The sequence below is a fragment of the Fusarium solani genome (assembly GCF_023522795.1).
Source record: "Fusarium solani strain SB1 chromosome Unknown bctg00000007, whole genome shotgun sequence".
In the NCBI taxonomy this organism is placed as follows: Eukaryota; Fungi; Ascomycota; class Sordariomycetes; order Hypocreales; family Nectriaceae; genus Fusarium; species Fusarium solani.
Window position 1 is genome coordinate 1,450,735 of NW_027072150.1, and position 18,564 is coordinate 1,469,298.

The 18,564-nt window shown below is 49.7% G+C and overlaps 8 protein-coding genes across 8 annotated transcripts; 5 read left to right on the top strand and 3 right to left on the bottom strand.

Annotated features, from left to right (window-relative positions):
* Nucleotides 1–3,614: 3,614 nt before the first annotated feature.
* MRS44_011333 (uncharacterized protein) lies at nt 3,615–5,524 on the top strand (the record flags this gene model as incomplete). The annotated part of the gene is made up of 3 exons (XM_046283367.2): nt 3,615–4,133; nt 4,193–4,532; nt 4,593–5,524. 3 exons carry the CDS (start codon nt 3,615–3,617, stop codon nt 5,522–5,524), a joined length of 1,791 nt encoding a protein of 596 aa, XP_046134963.2.
* Nucleotides 5,525–7,153: 1,629 nt separating this feature from the next.
* MRS44_011334 (uncharacterized protein) lies at nt 7,154–7,933 on the top strand (the record flags this gene model as incomplete). The annotated part of the gene is made up of 2 exons (XM_065619699.1): nt 7,154–7,223; nt 7,308–7,933. The coding sequence occupies 2 exons, from the start codon at nt 7,154–7,156 to the stop codon at nt 7,931–7,933; spliced, it is 696 nt and encodes a 231-aa protein (XP_065475771.1).
* Nucleotides 7,934–7,958: 25 nt separating this feature from the next.
* On the bottom strand, nt 7,959–9,112 carry MRS44_011335 (uncharacterized protein; the record flags this gene model as incomplete). Its single annotated transcript, XM_046270801.2, has 2 exons — nt 7,959–8,793; nt 8,838–9,112. 2 exons carry the CDS (start codon nt 9,110–9,112, stop codon nt 7,959–7,961), a joined length of 1,110 nt encoding a protein of 369 aa, XP_046134962.2.
* A 591-nt stretch (nt 9,113–9,703) lies between these two features.
* On the top strand, nt 9,704–10,777 carry MRS44_011336 (uncharacterized protein; the record flags this gene model as incomplete). The annotated part of the gene is made up of 3 exons (XM_065619700.1): nt 9,704–9,747; nt 9,821–10,396; nt 10,486–10,777. The coding sequence occupies 3 exons, from the start codon at nt 9,704–9,706 to the stop codon at nt 10,775–10,777; spliced, it is 912 nt and encodes a 303-aa protein (XP_065475772.1).
* Nucleotides 10,778–11,373: 596 nt separating this feature from the next.
* MRS44_011337 (uncharacterized protein) lies at nt 11,374–11,994 on the top strand (the record flags this gene model as incomplete). The annotated part of the gene is made up of 1 exon (XM_046273693.2): nt 11,374–11,994. One exon carries the CDS (start codon nt 11,374–11,376, stop codon nt 11,992–11,994), a length of 621 nt encoding a protein of 206 aa, XP_046134961.2.
* Nucleotides 11,995–12,586: 592 nt separating this feature from the next.
* On the bottom strand, nt 12,587–13,756 carry MRS44_011338 (uncharacterized protein; the record flags this gene model as incomplete). Its single annotated transcript, XM_065619701.1, has 2 exons — nt 12,587–13,156; nt 13,220–13,756. 2 exons carry the CDS (start codon nt 13,754–13,756, stop codon nt 12,587–12,589), a joined length of 1,107 nt encoding a protein of 368 aa, XP_065475773.1.
* Nucleotides 13,757–15,502: 1,746 nt separating this feature from the next.
* MRS44_011339 (uncharacterized protein) lies at nt 15,503–16,674 on the top strand (the record flags this gene model as incomplete). The annotated part of the gene is made up of 4 exons (XM_046283366.1): nt 15,503–15,618; nt 15,676–16,006; nt 16,060–16,095; nt 16,150–16,674. 4 exons carry the CDS (start codon nt 15,503–15,505, stop codon nt 16,672–16,674), a joined length of 1,008 nt encoding a protein of 335 aa, XP_046134959.1.
* Nucleotides 16,675–16,879: 205 nt separating this feature from the next.
* MRS44_011340 (uncharacterized protein) lies at nt 16,880–17,803 on the bottom strand (the record flags this gene model as incomplete). Its single annotated transcript, XM_046275739.2, has 1 exon — nt 16,880–17,803. One exon carries the CDS (start codon nt 17,801–17,803, stop codon nt 16,880–16,882), a length of 924 nt encoding a protein of 307 aa, XP_046134958.1.
* Nucleotides 17,804–18,564: the final 761 nt, after the last annotated feature.

Sequence of the window (18,564 nt, forward strand, 5' to 3'; positions counted from 1 at the left end):
TCTGGAAACACAGCATGTGGTGACGCCTCTGCTATACGTGAGCGCAAAGGAGCCTGGTGTGCACAGTGACGAGGAGAACCATGGCCATTTCAACTGCCGTAACTCACGGTAGTGGGCTTTGGGAACTGAAGGTGTGGCGAAGCAGACGATAAGGCGTATTGTAATTCATTCGAGACACGCCTCGTAAGACCAAAACTGAATGAAACGGTTTGGCCAAGGAGGCTCTGACCGCAAAAGCCCGCTTTGTAAGGATGCCTTTAATCTGATCTCGATGCTTAGGATGTGACGATTGCCCTGGGCTCGCCGGTTTTTGGCAAGTGTCCGTTGACCAGAGTGTGAGTCAATAAGATGGACAACCCCGAGATTCAGGCCCGGCAGATTACGACACCTATCACACAACGGCAGAGATGATCGGTAAGATGCATGGCACTCAAGGTGTGGTCAAGGCAGCCCATGCGGAGCCAAGCTGTGTGGGTGTGAGCTTAACAAAGTGGGACGAATCCAGGCACTTGATGGCCTTTGCCGAGGCACCCATCAGACAATGCGTCGCTGAACTTAGTTGGGGTCTGTATTGACGTCCCAGATCTTTCTTGCTGAGGGGTCTACGAGTTCATACTGGATTTCGGTTGCGGACTACGTGAATCTCAGGGGTCTTGGATGCAACGTTTCTGTCTATCTACGACGATGGACGTCTATGGATGCGCTGCTCGAGACCAATAATTCGTTAGTTAGCTATTCTGCTAGAAGAGCTGGAACTTTGGCAACATATAGTCAGTAACCATAAGTATAGAAGGCTTCTATGGGTGTTTTTGGAGCGCCTGTGGAAGAGAGGTGGATTAATGTCCCATGTGAGATCATCTGCAAGATCTAATCTTTGACAAGAAACCTCCTTGGATATTGCCCGTAGATGGTCATTTATATTAAGAAATTTGGTGCTAATTTCCTGCCTTGTCGATCAAAACTTTAATTAAAGGTTCTCCGGGATGAATGAGAGTGTATTTGGTTAAATTATGAGAAAGTCGCTGGCAAGGAGCCACCCTGAGCTGAATAGGGTGCCTTATCTCTCAATCGCAAGGAACGAGTGAGGAAAAGAGGTGTAAGAAAAGGGGAATATGTTTGAATAATATTAATCCAGTAGAATAGCTTGCCGCAGATGGGAAAGTGGTGGAAACGGCGTTGGATTCTTCTGGAAAACGGCCGGCCAGATGGAGTGTACGTCCCCGTGAACCCCATCTCAACAACCTCATCACATTTTTAACTCATTCCTCTTGGAAAGCGGAGAATGAGGCTACAATAATATTATGTAGCAGCGTATCACTATATTATAGGCTCATGAACTCTATTTCACCTTGCCGAAGAGTCAGATCTTGATATCCCGCAGCTAGAATACGTCAACCCCCGGAACCTCGGCATCGAACCCGGACACATGATTAACTTCTGCTGCAGCAAGTTATGCAAACCCACGACGAAATGGGACATATATTATAGATTGAACCTATTCCGTTCGATGATGTAATAAGCGGATGTGATAGTACGAATCCTTGCTCCTCTAATAGTCACTGTTGTTGGTATCAAAGACGTCTCCGAAAGGAGCTGTTGAGCACAATCTTCAATGTTTACATTGGTAGGAGAATAAATGAACCAGAGGCAAATAACCCTCAGCCCTCAAACCTACAGTAGTATTTAAGCCCAAAGTGGAAGAAATTTTGGGATGTTCCGGGGCAATGGCTGATTTTCTTCTTCATCTTGCCCACCCTTCCATGCATGGTGGTGCGACAATCCCTGGAGCCCATCTATTCCTTTAACAGCACATACCCTAGAAGTGCAGGCATTTGAAATTTTCAGTGCCAGAGACAGGAGATCATGTTTGCGACTCGTCATTCTAGATGTGGTCTGGGGTACAACGCCCCTTGTTCCATGGTTTGTGGCTGGTCACTTCTGAAAGGTTGTCCGTGAACATGATGTTCTCATAAACTGGATATTGGAGCAAAAGCATGGCATTAATGTAGCTTTGAGTGCAAACGAATGAGATCGTTGAGCAAGATGCTCCTCGACAACAGCAAGGCCACACTGGGCACAACCCAGCCACGCATCTTTAGAGCTGCAGGACTCCATTTAAAGCGGCATTAACATATTCTTGTTTATCAAAACTCGCCAAAAAGTAAAATGGAATCTTGTTAGAGTCCGTCTTGCAATATGGATGGATCTTCGGATCGGGGCAACCGGCAACCGAAAGTCGTCTATGTTCCATGCAAGGCGAGCGCTGAACTGTGCAACAGTGAAATGCGATCTAGATGAACAACTTCAGTAGCGTATCAAGTATGCACCACTTCTCGGGAGAAATAAAATCATGATGACTGCTAGATGTAGACTCAATGGGATGCCACTTGTCCCACGGTCTCGTATTTCCGATTACAATGCCCAACCAAGTGAGCTGACTTAAGGTCCACCTCTCCGGTATTTACGGTCGCACATCCCGCGGTGTGTGGGCTTGTCATTTCTGAGAGAGGAATAAGACTTCTCTAACTGGCGTGTACTTCCGCGGTTTGGCACTATTAGTCGATAATTATAAATCCGTTGTCTTGAAAACGCCGGTTTGGGGCCATGCCTATCCACGGTTCATGGTGATGCTAACAACCCTATAAAACAACCTGTGGAAGAATTGCCTGCATCATATGATCGAATATCGCGTATAGCACATTCTCACCTAACGGGCCCTCCAACCCTCCATTCTAGATCCATTCACCCACGCTGTTGGGACTAGAAGTTGCATCCCACGTCGCCACATGCCGGTCCTGCGTTGTTTGCGTGGCCCTGACCCTGACCCTGACGAACTGGCAACAAGCGAACCTGTTCGAGCCCTCGCAGCCAACCAACATGTGGAATCGTGTCACTATAAAGTGCCGTCCGACCCGTGAAGGTGGATCGGGCTGCTCATGGTGGAGTTGAGCTAAACCAATCGGACAAAATCGCCGTCAGGCCTGCGATGCCTCCTACTGTACGCTGGGACTAATCAGATCGAGTGACGACAATCATCACGCCCTAGCACGGTTCATCCCTTCTCGGTTCCGTTGCGTCCCACGCTTGAACCACAGAAAGTTCTTACCAACACGCGAGCCATTGCGTAACGAACCAACCAACATCTCTGCTCGGGCCGTTTCCGCTCAGCTTACCCATGGCCGATCCCAAAGTCTTGGTCATATCAATCGTATCAGATTAGATTAGATTGGGGCCAAGTCACGCTGGCCTTCAGGCCCGCGGCATTTCCGAAGTTCTCGTACTCTGTGGACCTGCTGTTGGTTCCAACTCCGGTGGTTCTAGCCTTGGGATCCCTGTCACTCGGGAGACGGAACCCAGACATCCCGCACCCCGATGCCGATTCTGCCGGTCAAGTATGGAGACTCGACCATGGTTAAAAGGAGGCAACATGATTAAATCTTATCAGATGCGTGGTTTTCTACCTGGGTTCCCCTAGTCTGATCGTGCGTCAAGTCTTTTAAAGACAAGCAGTGACCCCTTGAACAGTTCGCGCTCATTTCTTTCCTTACGCTTAAAGGTTAATTCCTCTACATTCCTCGCTCCTTTACACCGAACCCAGTGATCAGCACTTAATCATGGGACTGTGGAACAGGCTCCGGCCTAACAGCGCAGAGGTTACCAGCCCGTCGACTGGAGAATCGCCCACCAACCTTACGCCTGTCACTAGCCATGGAAAGGGTCCGGCTGGTCTGTCCCCCGAAGATGGAAACCCAACCACCACCGAGGATGCTGTGCCGACGGAGGATGTGACAGAAGGTGTCAGGGATATGCAAGCCATCACGCTGGTGTGGACAAAAAAGTCACTGATTTGCGCACTTATCTCTGTCTGGTTTGTCTACTTGTTGAACGCCTTTCAGAGTTCAACTGCTGGCAGCCTCCTGCCCTATGTCACTAGCGATTTCGGGGCGCATTCACTGCTCACTGTCATTGATGTCGTCGCGAGCTCGATGACGGCTGCAGTCTTCATTCCTCTGGCCAAGTTTCTCGATATTGCTGGTCGAGCTGAGGGCTACCTCCTTATGGTGGCCTTTGCAGACCTGGGCTTGATAATCATGGCCACCAGCAAGAATCTTTCAACCTACTGTGCTGCCAACGTAAGTAGCGAGTCTCGACAAGCAAGACAACCTGCACGGCATGCTAACATGAGGAACAGGTCTTTTACCAGGTCGGTTTCACTGGTCTCATCTACAGTATCGACGTCATCACAGCCGACTCCACCAACCTCCAGAACCGAGCCTTGGCATATGCCTTCACGTCATCCCCCTACATGATCTCGGCCTTTGCTGGATCATACGCCTCTGAGAAGATGCTCGACACCATCAACTGGCCCTGGGGTTTCGGCATTTTTGCATTCCTCACACCTGTTATCTGTGCACCTCTGTTCTGCATCTTGAAGTACAACTTGCACAAAGCCAGGAAGAATATTCTTCCCAAGAAGCCCAGCGGGCGTACTTTTGTGCAGAGTGTTTGGCACTATGTTATTGAATTCGATGGTTTGTCTCATCCCGTTCTCCTTGTGTGACTGTTCAAGGCTCACTGATTACTCCGCACAGCTCTTGGCATCTTCCTGTTTGCCGCCGGTTTGGTCATCTTCCTCCTGCCGTTCAACATCGCGGCCATGGCCCCCAACGGATGGGCTACAGGATACATCATCGCGATGATCGTTGTTGGATTCATTCTCCTCGTCATGTTCGCCTTGAATGAGCTCTACCTCGCGCCAATTCCTTTCCTGAAGTTCAACTTCTTGACTGACCGAACGCTGGTTGGTGCCTGTCTTCTGGACCTGACGTATCAGCTCTCTTACTACTGCTGGAACAACTATTTCACGTCCTTTCTGCAAGTTGTCAACTATCTTTCCGTCGCAGAAGCCGGATATATCGCCAACACTTTCAACGTCGTTTCCGGTTTCCTCCTCTTCCTTGTTGGTTGGGGCATTCGCAAGACAGGATACTTCAAGTGGCTTCTCTGGGTTGGCGTTCCCCTCTACATCTTGGCCCAAGGTCTGATGATTTACTTCCGAAACCCTACTGGATACGTCGGATATATTGTTATGACGCAGATCTTCATCTCCATGGGTGGCAGTGTCTTCACCATCTGCATGCAGCTCGCTGTTCTCGCAGCTGTCGATCACCAACATGTGGCCGCAGCCTTGGCTATGCTGAGTGTCACTGGAACTGTCGGTGGCTCCATTGGATCCACCATTTCTGGTTCCATCTGGACCAACACCTTCCAGAAGGCTTTGATCATGTATTTGCCTTCGAGCGCGCTGCCGAACCTCGACGACATCTACGAGAACCTGGAAACGCAGCTGAGTTTCCCCAAGGGTAGCGTTGAGCGTATTGCAATCCAGAAGGCCTACGGTTATGCCCAAACCCGAATGTTGGCAGCTGGAACCGCTCTTATGGCGGCATCTTTCGTCTGGGTCGCACTCATTAGAAACCTCAAGGTCTCGGAGATGAAGCAGACAAAGGGCAATGTCTTCTAGACGATGTCTCGTCTATCTTTCTTACAAGAGGCCAGTATGCCCTGTTATTTACATCTAGCACATAATATCTAAACCAAGTTGAAGCTATGTTTCTCACAGTGTCGTGATGCTATGCCTGCCTCTTCGACGAGCCTATTGGCGGGTTGTAAAACCAGCACCTATTGTGGTTTCGACATCGTTGGAGCCCGGCCCTTGATGGGATAACTGCGCCAGAAATTAGATGTAAAATCAGCATCTGTAAGCGTGCACAAATCTTGGACTTGGTAGCGAGGCAAGTTAAGAGAAGCCATTTCGCAACAGCAACGAGTTTGTATACAACAAGCGCATACCATTCTGGTGCGGATTGTGAGGGATAAAGAACCTGTACTTCTCACTTTGCAGTATTGTAACGATATATTGGTGTGCTGAGCTCGACAAGCCTGGTGACGAGGCGACAGGTTTCGGTATCTCAGGCAAAAAGGGAGCCCCGAACCATGGCCTGTGGGTGGAAAAGGCAAAAACATACAACAGCGGGGATTCGCTGGTCGTCACCGACCCAACTACTAATCCGCCCCTCACCGGCTTATCTATGGGAGAGCGGACGGGATCCCGAGTTCTCCGGTGGGTATGGTCGTATGTGAGAGACAAGTGCCAGGAGGTGGTCTATAGCTGTTTCAGGAGTATCAAGAAAGAGATATGACAAGCATATCGAAAGAAAGGGGCTTAACTAGCGAGGCCTGCTTCTTAACAATTCCTCTGCGCACTCTTATAGTGCTTTTGGGTGGTCCCGGCCCCTTGTGTTAGACTGCAAGGCTAAAAGACAGGGTAGTCACCTGACCTTAAAGTACTCGAACCATAGATCGAAGTGAAAGAATATCGGCCCTTTAGCGATCAAAAAGCCAATAGAGGGCAAGCAATCCTTACTACGGGGGTCTAGGTAGGAGCACACCCGTTCGATTCGATCCAAGGGTTCCACAGCCCAAGACCCGCACTAGAGCCCCGGTTGGCTTCGCTGGCGAACCTCGTCCTTTGTTGCATTGGATTCAGTTACAGGTCTTTGAACTTTATTCAATCAAGTACTAGCAGGGGCTTTTCTGCTTGATTGGGATGAATTGCGTCTATGGGGGCCAATGATAGGTTACTGCATCAGACCAAGCTCGAGGTTGAGGCTCTTGCGGCGAACATCTCAACGGTTTTACATTTTGCCCTGCGCGACGTGGATACTTGGATCTTAAGAGCAGTCAAGTTGACATTTCGATAAAGCTAGAGGTTCCCTATCAAATATCTCTTCGTGTTGTATCACTACGGCCATCGAGCTCAATTTCCATGCGTCCCTTCTATCCTCCCCTTGTCTTATTGCTGTTATTTCCTAATCTGGAAGTTAGCGGTTAATGTTCGGGTATGACATGAACATTGCCGCATTCGAGGCTGCCCGTGCTGGCAGGTCGGCAAGTGTTAAGCCAAAGTTAACGAACCTCTCTGCCCGCCAGCTCAACGGAATGATTCACTTAACTCCGACCCGTCCCTTGAAGTTGAAACTCCGCCAAGTCCGCTTTATTAAGTCAATCTCGTCCCTGTTGTCGATATCATCTCTAAACACGCTGCTCTACCTCTTGACAGGTGGACTTGGTCCCCTCTCGACCTCTCATGATGCATCTCCTCATTCTTGGGGCAACCGGAAGAACAGGGGTTTTTGGCTGCAAGTATGCTCTAGAACAAGGTATGCAACATAATACCATGCCATTTGCATGGGCAACTGGGCCAGAATGCATGGGCATTTGAACCTCTCCTAACCCTGGAGCAGGTCATCTCGTCACGGCTATTGTGAGAAAGTCTCAGTTACTTGTGCCGCATGAGAACCTCGGGGTGATTGAAGGCTCCGTTGCGTGTTTAAAGGACGTAGAAGATGCTGTTCGCTCCTCTCCATCACCTATCGACGCTGCGATTTCATTTCTCAATCCCCATGTCACGTCTGGTCTATGGCCCAAGTTCGTTGGTCCACCACGGCTCATGGCAGATGCTGTAGCCAACGTGTCGCGTGCACTTCGCCAATCGAGTCTTGAGCACGGTACAGAAAAGGCTCGAATAGTAGCTATGAGTGCTGTTGGCGTTGCCCAGAGTCGACAGGCAGCGCCCTGGCTCGCAACTTTCATGGTGGACCACCATGGCAACACGAACAAGATCTATCAAGACCATGAAGCCGTCAGGGCCGAGATAGAGGAAAACTGTGGGGATGAGATTAGCTGGACATTGGCCTATGCTGTTGGACTCGGGACCACCGGAATCAAGCAAGTGAAGGCTTTCCGTCCTACAGAGGCTAGGGCGAGTTGGTACATCACAAGAGAGAGTGCTGCCAGGTGGATGGTGGACGTGGCAGTGGGGAAGATGGGAGAGAGATTCAGTAACCAGGCGGTTATCGTGTCGAATTGATAGAGTTATTAAGAAACCCCCTTCCTCAAGACGGTGTTCTGTAATGGCCCTCGGCCTTATCCCCTCTCCATCTTCTCAGGCGGCTTGGCGCATGAACAACGTAGGGCGGTCGGCCGCATGGTAGCCGAGGTGTTGTCCCCCATAGCCCTCTGACGCACATCTCATCGTAGCGCCAGCCTAGACAAACTACCCGACAATAGAACCACCCAACATCGCCCTCTGTGTTCCCCTCAATCGGGGTCCAATCGTCTGGCACATATTTGCCCTCATGCCCGATCCTGTCTGGGTGCCAGGCTGGAAGCCAATCCTTGTACAAGACTCCAATGATTGGAAATGTCGTCTCAGCCGACTTGAGAGATCTTCGATCGGCAATCAAGCAATAGTGAAAGCGCGCAACTTGATAACTCCAACCATCCTCAGTAGAGGGCACACCTCGATCCGATGCCCACTTTGAGAATTGTTCTCGGACAACTTGTGTTGTAACATTGCTAAGCAATTTCTTGTTCTCAATAACTGGCCAATGCGCCTGGCCCATAGGAAATCGTTTGTCATCGGATTCCTGGAACTTGAGCACCGTGTCGTGGATGAGTTCGCGCAATTTCAAGAACTGGCGATCCGAGTGGCCCCCATACGCAGTTCTATAAGTGACCAGACCCCATGGGCGATCTTTAAGTTCCTCTCTAACTTCAGGGATTCCTTCCTCTGGTGAAGGATAGCAGAGATGGCTGCTTCTCATGTTGGGCCACTCAACAGAGGCTCTCTTCAATCGATCGCGCACCACGTCAATGGGCGCTTCCCACCAAGCAGGATGATCGAGAGGAATCGGAAGCGGGTCGAGGGTTCCAGGTGGGAAAAAGTCGCTGGTATCATGTTTTCTCGTTGAAAACTGCCGTGAAGGCTTCACAGGTCTGCCTTTTGGCTGTGAGGGCCAGGGCAGGCTTCTCGACGCGGGGGATGCAGATCGCGCATGTCGCATCCATTGTTGAGTTGGTCTGCACAGATACCTGTAGGCCTGCATTGCTCCTGTATGGTAAATTGCTGTAAATTCTTAGGATCTACAGAAAGGCTTGTGGGAGTGGTAGAGAACATGCAAATGGGCGGTGTTGGGTGGATGTTGGATTGAAGGATGAGTTCATTAACCAGCAGCTGAAGAGACGCGTTGCGTGCCTGAGGCAACATGTTGGGACTGTATCCTTGTCGATAGTAAGTCACCGTGATCGAATACCAGGCCTCACTTATTCTTTTACCTTCTCATTCTACTGAAAACATGGCAGGTGTTAAGATCTGGAACTGGACTGAGTTAGACTAACTGGTTATTGCTGGAGTGTGTGGCTGTTCTTGGCCACCTCAGACGCCTCAAGATCACGAAGACCAAAGACGCCACTCAACACAGACCACAACCCAGGTGTCGCGCCAGGTTCTCACGTGATGCGACTGAGTGAGCTTCTTTGTTCTCATTTCATAGCTTGACCAAGTCCGCGTGGCCTCATTTCCCCTCTTTCCTTTTCTTCCTCCCTCCAGTCTTACTCTTCTCTTCCTGACGGTGAAACTCGTCAGCTCCCCAGTTTCCTTAAACCCACAAGCACTACAGCCAGATTTGCATACCTGCAGCCTGTCTACTCACCCGAGGTGCTTAATTGGATCCCTACTTCTGCCATTATCCATCTCATCTCGATCTTTGACATTTTTCACAACTCCCGCGCCTGGTTGTGTTGTCGGGAATCTTGCGGATCCCCAGGCTTGCTTCCATCTTGGCTTCAACTTGCAGCCATGGCCAGGCATTCTCCTGAAAAGCCAAGCTCCGTCGTTCTAGGGTCAGGGAATCTCGCGGCTACTACTTAGATGCATTGCACATACCATTGTCATCTATACCTAGACCTTCCACAGACCCCCTCGGCGTCGTGCTCAGCGAAACAAAGTCAGAGCTACACACCATGTCCCTCGCTATTTGAATCTCTCCTCATTGAGCTCATATTCTGAACGCACTGACAAAGTCAACAAGTCAATTGGTTCCCGTTCTCAGAGAGCCAATGCCAGCATCACTACTGGACAGGGCCGCCATGTTCCACAGTACGCCTACGTAATTCCCCTCCCTCGACCATCCCACCCACAAGATGCAACTACACTTCAGCCGGAAGTCCCATCCAAGAGACCATACCCCATCAGCTTGCACAGCAATGATCACCATGAGTCTAGGCCCCCACAGAAGCGTCATTGCGGTCGTGGTGATGACGTTCCTGGGCTCTTCAAGTGGGCCCCACCCAAGGTCCTGTCCGTTCCTTTGCCTTCTGGCGGGTCTCTTCCTAGCATTCCTAGAGACCTTGAACCTGAGAAAACCGTTCCAAACAGAGCTCAGAAAAGTTCATGCCGCTCAATCGTACCCGTTATACCCTGGTCTCCCGCTGAAAGCTCTCGCGAGAAAGATGAGCTTGACATGTCTGTTAGGTCCATGGGCTACACTAGGTCTCTTTCCAAGAGTTGTGACGATGCCATAGTGCCGGACGAGAGACTGTATAGACAAAAATGGCAACATGCGAACCAATTCCACGCAGGATCATCAGCACGAAACGAGGTCTCTTTGATGGAGCTCCCAGACACCAACAGCTCTCGGAATCAAGCAAGACATCTTCCAACAAAGAAAATTTGCTCCAGAATCCCACAACAGTCGCAGCTCGGATCTTGCGCTTTTGGCTCTTCCTTTTCGTCTGTCTTCTCGGCGCCTTCATTGGCAGCATGGTCCTCCACAGCCATCTAGCCCCAGAGTTTCCTGCAGCCAAGTGGGAGCTGAAAGATCACGAATCTTTGCATTGCTCTGGCGATAAGATCAAGACTTGTTCCTGGTAAGAGAATTATACGTAGCAAGGACCTAAGCCTGGTAGGCTCCGAGTTTGAAAGACTGCCTCCTTGTCACGAGAATGGTCTCCTTTACTCTACGTGGTACCTGGTCGAGTTGCAACCCTAGGACTTTGGACCTTCTTTTTGGGGGTAGAGGGTCCTGGGTAATGGGCCGGGAAGTTAAAACTGTTTTTCCTAGCGCGATGTCCAGTTCAGGAGGCCTGGATCATTTGATTGACGAGTTTGGATCTGGTGTAGTCTCGTGTGATTGTTTTGTTGGTCGTTCAATGATCTTTGTTGTTCATCATTGCAATTAAAGATTGTTCGCGCAAAATCGTGTTCAAACTATGCAACAAGTGTGGCTCAGGGTATTGTTCTGACTTGGTCCTGGGACCCCTTTGACGGTTAGAAAGCGAACCACGCTATTCTCACTCTTTCCCCATTGCTTCCAAGTATAAGATCATTTTTCTGTCTCTGTGGTCAACTGCTTCTTTACCTACATCGAAACAGCTGTCATTCCATCCCAATCACTGCGCATCTCGCATCAACGTGTGAGACTTGACTACTAGATTCAACAACGCCAATCCCCAAACACATTGGACACCATGGTTAGCCAGCCAATCCGCGATGGCAGTGGCATGCCCGTCATGCTTGATCAGCAACTGTCTCTCGAGGAACAAGACAATGACGGTATGACCGGCATGGCAGCTGACATCGCAGGTAGCGCAGACACAGAGACACAATGTCAGGCTCCTAAAGCCAACCCGCAGTCGCCCGAGGTGGCGACCATTGTTTCTGCTATCACAACTGCATATGCCAACGGTCAGCTCACTAGAAAGGATATACTGGAAATGCTTACTGGCCAACTTGAGGCACGATGGCAGACGATTCGCGAGTATGATCAAGATTGGCATGAGAGATCTCGAAACCGGAACGCAGCCTGGATGTCCACCTCTGAAGGGGTCACAAGTTCCGAATGGACGACACTTTTCAAAGAGTCTGACAGCACGGAAATCGACTGCCTACGAGCAGTAGTCGGCGAGAGGAATTATCTCAGATTCAGAAGAGACGAGCAAAATATCGCTCTCTCCCAGTGGCTGGTTGATCCAAATGGATGCGCATCGACCTGTCTGGTCAGAGCCGAAGAGACGGTTCTCAAGCGGCACAGATTGTTTCGAGACTTACTGGACAAGATGATTTATGGTCTGGTTTGCATTGCACGATGAAAGGCGAGAAAGGTCCTTTGAGGCGCTGTGAGGTAGAAGATGACAAGAAGGAGAATTTAAACACCAGTCGCTACCTCGATGAGCATTAGCAGAGATTGTTATCAATCCACTGTAGTGATTGATACTGATCTATACATAATAAGACATGAGAACTCTAGAAGAAAGTTGGGCCAGATATTCGACCTTGGTCGTTCTGCTTAGGTAGTTTTATGGATGTATTGCGTGTGTTATGGTTGGGATTCTAAATGCTAGGCAGTCAGGTTCAAGTTGTTTTGGAGGCAGGTAGCTATTAACTAGATGACCAAGGCTCCTTCGTGTTCACACTCACCTGTTGTGGTTTGGCTCCGCGTTTAGGATTGAATGGTTCGCACTGTGTCCCAAAGTCTTTGTTATGGGGGAAGGTGCGTGACAAATTTCGGGTCAGCTTCCTGCCGTGCTGGAGCGCTGGCCGGAAACCAGCCTGACTCCAGTCGGGTAGAGGCGTCTGATATGTTTCTCTACACCAATATTTTATGCTAATTGACTGCCAGATCTCCTTAAATATGTAGCTGTGGCCAAGATTGTTGACATGAGCACAAGTGTCAATGCTCGTCTAGCGACAGGCCTTCTTGAGATCCCTCTCTACCATGACAGCCTCTTCAACCTTGTCCTCAAGCTGGCAAAGAGCTCTAGTCTTTCCTTTGAAGAGAAAGCTCGTCACCGCCCCAAGAATATCATCTGTAATGCTAGCGATCCTCTTGCCATCAATGGTTCCGATTGCCCTCTCCAAACCAGGTGCAGTAAAGTCCAGCAACGATAGGACCAGTGGCAGGTCCACAAAGGACATGTGCCCGGTCCCATTGATGGTGAGGAACATCTTTGCGGCGTCGACTTTGCCCATGATTCCTTTAAAGTATGACGCCGCTTCCTCTGTGCTATCAGCACCAACGACAAAGAGTGGTGTATCGAGGCCGGCTTCGCTGACAGACCCGTACAGTTTTCCATCCAAGTCAAGACCACCAAGAACACGATCGTCATTCAAAGCCACTTGAGCTGAAGTTGCACCTCCAAGAGAGTGGCCGTAGACAAATATCTTGCTCGTGTCGAACCCGTCCAGGATGCCCCCTAGACTTGACGGCTCCAGAATTTGATCAATAAGGAAAGATATATCTTCGCTTCGAACCTGTCCATCACATAATTGTTAGTCGGAGGCAACAACAAAAGGAAGTGGACTACCTGCTTTTACGCCCTTCTCAGCCACTTCGTCATTTATGTCGTTTGGATTTGCTCCATACACGACTGTGCCGTCGGGAAACTCGACAATAGTACCGTCATAAGGGTGATCGACTGTGATGACTACGTTCCCTTGGCTGGCCAGCGACTGTGCTTGGGCGCTAGAAAGCAACCTGATACTGCTGAAACCAGGAGAGAATATGACAATAGGAAGAGGCGCCCGCTTCTTCGTGGATGCCTTGCAGAATTCAAGCTCTAGCCCCTCAAAGGTCGTGTTGGGAAGTCCCAGTGTTTTGGCTGCGCCCCCGCGAGTTCTTGGCGGCATATAGTCGCTCTTTTCGCTTTGGCATTTCTTCTGATCTTTTTGAGTAGGGATAAAAAGCGACGTCAAAATTCGTCGCTTGTGTCGACTGTCTTCAGGAGCATACGGATCCCATCGAAACTCGTCAGTGAGTTCCACGACTTTGTGTGAGACAGACCAGGGGCCGGAGGGCCCTGAGACCACGATAGCTTGCGCTATGTTGAAGAAAAGGAACAAAAAGGCCAACATGGTTAAGTGAGAGTGTCAGCTGCTCCAAGACTGCCCTTGTAGCTCACCAGAGCGCTCAAGGCAGAGGGACCTCATCTATATACATTCCTGCGATTCACTGACTCGGTAGCTACGGCCTTGGCGACACTTTTGAATAAGCAGTCACCTGTCTTTTTTAGGAATGGAAACACGGGCCAATGCTTGTGCTTACGTTGGATCTTTATACGGGGGCTCGCGTAATCTCGCATAACATCGTATTCCATAAGGGGAGCACGCGTTTCTTTTTCAGTCAAGCATTCGCATCCTTCGCCTTTAGGCCAGGCAGCGGGAATTGAAGTCGTTCATGAGACTCAAATAGGGTTTTGGACCTGGATTTGGGTTTCTCACGGTTATGTTACAGTTCAGCTTGACCCTCCATTCACCTTGACGGTCAGTCATCAAACGGGATTTCCATGAGAAGGACAATAAACACTTGGATGATAACCTTGATCAGGAACGAGGCTGGGCTGACGCTTTGTCGCAGGGTTACACTCAAGGCAGACAAGGGATCGTTGTTATACGAGAGCTTTCAGCCTAGGTGAATCATTCGCCCCGCTTCAAGGTGGGTTTGGTCTCAGCTGGTGCTCACACCACTGTCGAGATATGAATCAATGCCCGATGGGGTTTTAAAATCATGTGTTGGACGGCTGGTTCTTGCGAAAATATTCCCTTCACAGAAGAAGCCACCTTTGTACCAAAATCATAGGTGATGTCCGTCAGGAGGGCCATGGCTAAGAGAGCTGGAAGCTGGCAGGCGGAGCCCAAGGCGAAACAGTCTACATGTCTCGATCGATTGTAGCGATGAAGGTCTGTTGGCATAACTCTCGTCAACAACAGATGTCTTAGCAACTCTCACCTTTGGATGCTTCTGGACGTCAACTAGTACTGATTTCCAAATCCACTTCAAACCTCGGTTGGTAGAGCCTGGGGTTACTGGCTGTACAGACTTGATTTCCAACGATGGAGATGATTGTCATTGGCTTAAGGATGAGCTGTCTTGTTCCACGAGTATGTTTATGTCCCCTGGCGGAACTCAACTTCTAATAATATCACGTCGTCCCTGCCATGACTGACAATCATAGACTTGTTCACTCCTCCAACCCTAGACCCTTTAAAGGAGAACCAGTAACTTCTGACACAGCAATAAAGGCAAAATGTGAGAGTCATGGGACCTGTACGAAGTGCTACTCCAACCCTCAGAAGAGCGGGATAGACGATCTTCTGACTCAGTTAACCCATCAAGGGCCGGGCTTCAACTATAATAAAGAACACATTGGAGCGGGATAGTCTATAGATCTCCTATACTCTCAATAGGTAGGTAGTAAAAATGGTGCACTGCCATAGCACCTCTACTATATCCCTACCATTAGAAGTGATTTGACCTATTTGACAACTTAGACCGCTCAGTGCTTGATCATGTTATCCACCCCGGAACCACTCCCCGCAAAATGTTTCCCTTTGGTGGGAATTTCACGTTACATCCATCCCCGCGTTTTTCTATCCCCAATGCCATGTTCCTTGAACCGCGCCAATCAATTAGTGATAGACGGAAGTTTGCTATTGCCAAGCAACATTCCATGAACCGCACCAATCCTCGACCTCGTCGATCAGCGGGGTGAGCTAATTCGACCGAGCTTTAGGCCCGAGTAGAGACATATAAAGACTATGAGTGAGAAAACAGCATTGATGATTGTTTGCAAGATTAGCTTCCACAGTTCAGAACACGCCATGCACGTCTTTTCAACCATCTCGGCTCTTGTTGGCCTGTGGTCATGCCTTGCCTTTGGTTTTACGAATCCCATCAAGACCGGCAGTGACCCCCATATCGCCTACCATGATGGAATGTAAGACTCTATATCATTGAATTCATGACGTTTCGACTGTTTGCTAAGTCCTTCAAGGTACTATCTGACTTCCACAACTTGGACGGATGTTCGCATTACGGCAGCCTCCACAATCGAGGGCCTGAAAACGGCAGAATCCCACGTCATATGGTCCGATAGGTCAAACCCGGCTAGAGCATGTAACTTTTGGGCTCCGGAGATGCACAAGGTTGGCAATCGTTGGTACGTCTACTTTTCGGCAAGCTTGTGTAATTCCGACTGGGGCATCGTGTTGCCGTCCTTGAGGGTATACGCGCTGGAAGGTGGCACTGAGAACCCTCTGTCCGCCGATTATAAAATCTCGGATCCTGTTTTGCCTCCTAATTATAACGCTGGTATGCTTGATGCGGTATGTGACAAACCCATTCGCACCCATAGACACCTTCTAATCAAGGACGCCAGACCCTCTTCGATATTGAAGGCACTGCGTATTTTCTGGTAAGTTCTTAAACTTGAATATATGCGTTACTTTCTACTCACGGACAATCCCAGTTCTCGGCAGTTGATGGCCCCGAAAGCCCTGACGGAGCATCCCTCTGGATTGCCGAACTCCTTTCGCCAACCACTTGTGGAAATGCGACTATGATAGCAGCTCCCGAGTTCGACTGGGAGCAGGAGGACTCTGCCGTGCTTGAGGGGCCGTATGGCATTATATCCCCTGCCGGCACCATTTATGTTGTCTACTCAGCCGACTCTTGCAACACACCAGCCTACAAGCTCGGTGTCATGAAGTTCACCGCCGGAGCTGACCCGCTGGATCCTAAATCATGGACCAAGTCTCCGGAACCAATCTTTCAGACCATGAATGGTCTTTACGGACCGGCTCATAATGCATTCTTCAAGAGTCCCGACGGCACGGAGGATTGGCAAGTCTTCCACGCCAATCTGAATGCCAATGATGGTTGCGGCAGTACTCGAAAGACCTTTATTCAACCTGTCAACTGGAAGGATGACCAGATTGACCTTGGGGAGCCTCTTCCTGTTGGCGTTGAGATTAAGGCCCCTTCAGGAGAGTAAGCAGGATGTGGTGCGACCGAGGCAAGACTGACGCCAACCACGAGATATGCTTAGACACTCTGAGCTATATTAGGCGAACCTGCCCTCTCCTACTTCTATATCTTGGCCTCCACTTACACGTTCGTACTTCTCTGTAACTGACACTCTTTCGCCTCATAAGTAGCCATGTAAATTAGAACACGTTGCTAATTCCGAACTATTTATTCTAAATTACTTGAAGTAAGCCCTTCATGACATTGACACTGCCAGGGAGCAGTCCTTCTGGCACATTCTCATCTGTTTCCAACATGTAGTATGGTCCAGAGCCCTCGTAGTCAGCCCTAGCCTGCCAACCATGAGTCTTTGCCTCAGTAATCTCCCACTTGATATTGGCTCCCTCTGCCACTGCGTTTTCGCAAAAGACAATAACGTCATCGACAAATAGATCGTAGGATCCCACATTTACCCAAGTGCGAGCTGGTAGCACATCGCCCCAGCTCCAACTTCTTGGTTGAGGTGCGCTAAAGTTCGCCAGCTCACCGCCTTTGCTTCCCATGGCCAACGCAGCTGCACTGTCCAGTCGCGGCTTATCGGTAACATCCAGGTTCTTGTTGCGTTCGAAGGAAGCCCCCGTGTTGGTGAGATTGATCCAGGGACACAAGAGAATGGAAGCAGCTGGCCGAGGTAGACCCTGGCGGACGATCCCAAGCAGACAAGCGACAGCGAGATGGGCACCAGCCGATTCACCGCCCACGATGATATCTTCAGGACTGATGTTTTGTGTCTCGACTAGATAACGGTATGCTGCGACAGCTTCGGTTTGCTGTTGCGGGAAAACAGCGTCGGGAGCAAGTGTGTAGTGAAGAGACAAGATGTCAAGACGAACATGTTTGTCGGCCATCAGCTCAGTCAGCCTGAACAAGGTGGAAAACATCCAAAACGGAGTACCGTGGATATAGGCGCCTCCGTGTATCCACAGAAGTGTTTTGTTCTTCCACCCTGTCTCGCCAGGCGCATCCCCTTGGCCCCGACGAAGCCAATACGCCGAAAAGTCGGGAGTCGAGACTGGGGTGCCGATTTCGTCAGTCACACCGCGAAATCGTGGTGACCCGAAGTTGACATCGATCGCGGATGGGTCAAGCATCGTCATGATTGGAGAGTCTAGACGGGGTGTTCAAGGGGGTTTTTCGTATTTGAGCGCTCAGTTGCTGCTTTGTTTCTCGCACCTGATGTCATGTCGACCTGACTGTTCGTTGACGAGGGGGCTGTTCGGCCTCGGCAAAGAAGCAGCCGAGCCATGATCCACATCTCACGGGTGACTTGTCTGTCGCCGTTCTTGAAGGCTTCTAATTAGCTAGGTAGTTATCCTTGACATTTAGGCTAAACTGTCGCTTTGACAGACAATGTCGGCCCTTCTAACTCACTCTTCGCAAAACTTGGGACTAAATTGTTATAATTTTATTAAAATATTAGATCTTTTCTTATTTATTCTCTTCTTATTTCTATTTTATCTTATAATTATCCTTAGAGAAAGATATGGCAGGTATATTTCTAGGGCATTCCTAACGCCCGGATACTGAGACGCAGAAGGAAGGAAGTCACGTGACCTTAGACCTCATCCTGCCTACCAAGCACCATCTCTTCCATCTCATCCCTTTTCCTCGCGTCCGCATCATTTCTCCACGAACTGCTTGCATTGGAAGCATTTTTGGCTTGGCATTGCGCTACCGTAAAATACATCTTCAAAGTCTCCAGCATTACATCCATGGCTATTTCGAACTCGGCCTCGTCAGACCCTCCTGCCCCGTCACCTCCGAACGGCAGCCGCCAACCCCCATCAAACTCCACCGATGACCTCGAGTGTCGCAGATGTGGTCGCTAGAAGCCACGCAGTCAGTTCACTGCTTTGGC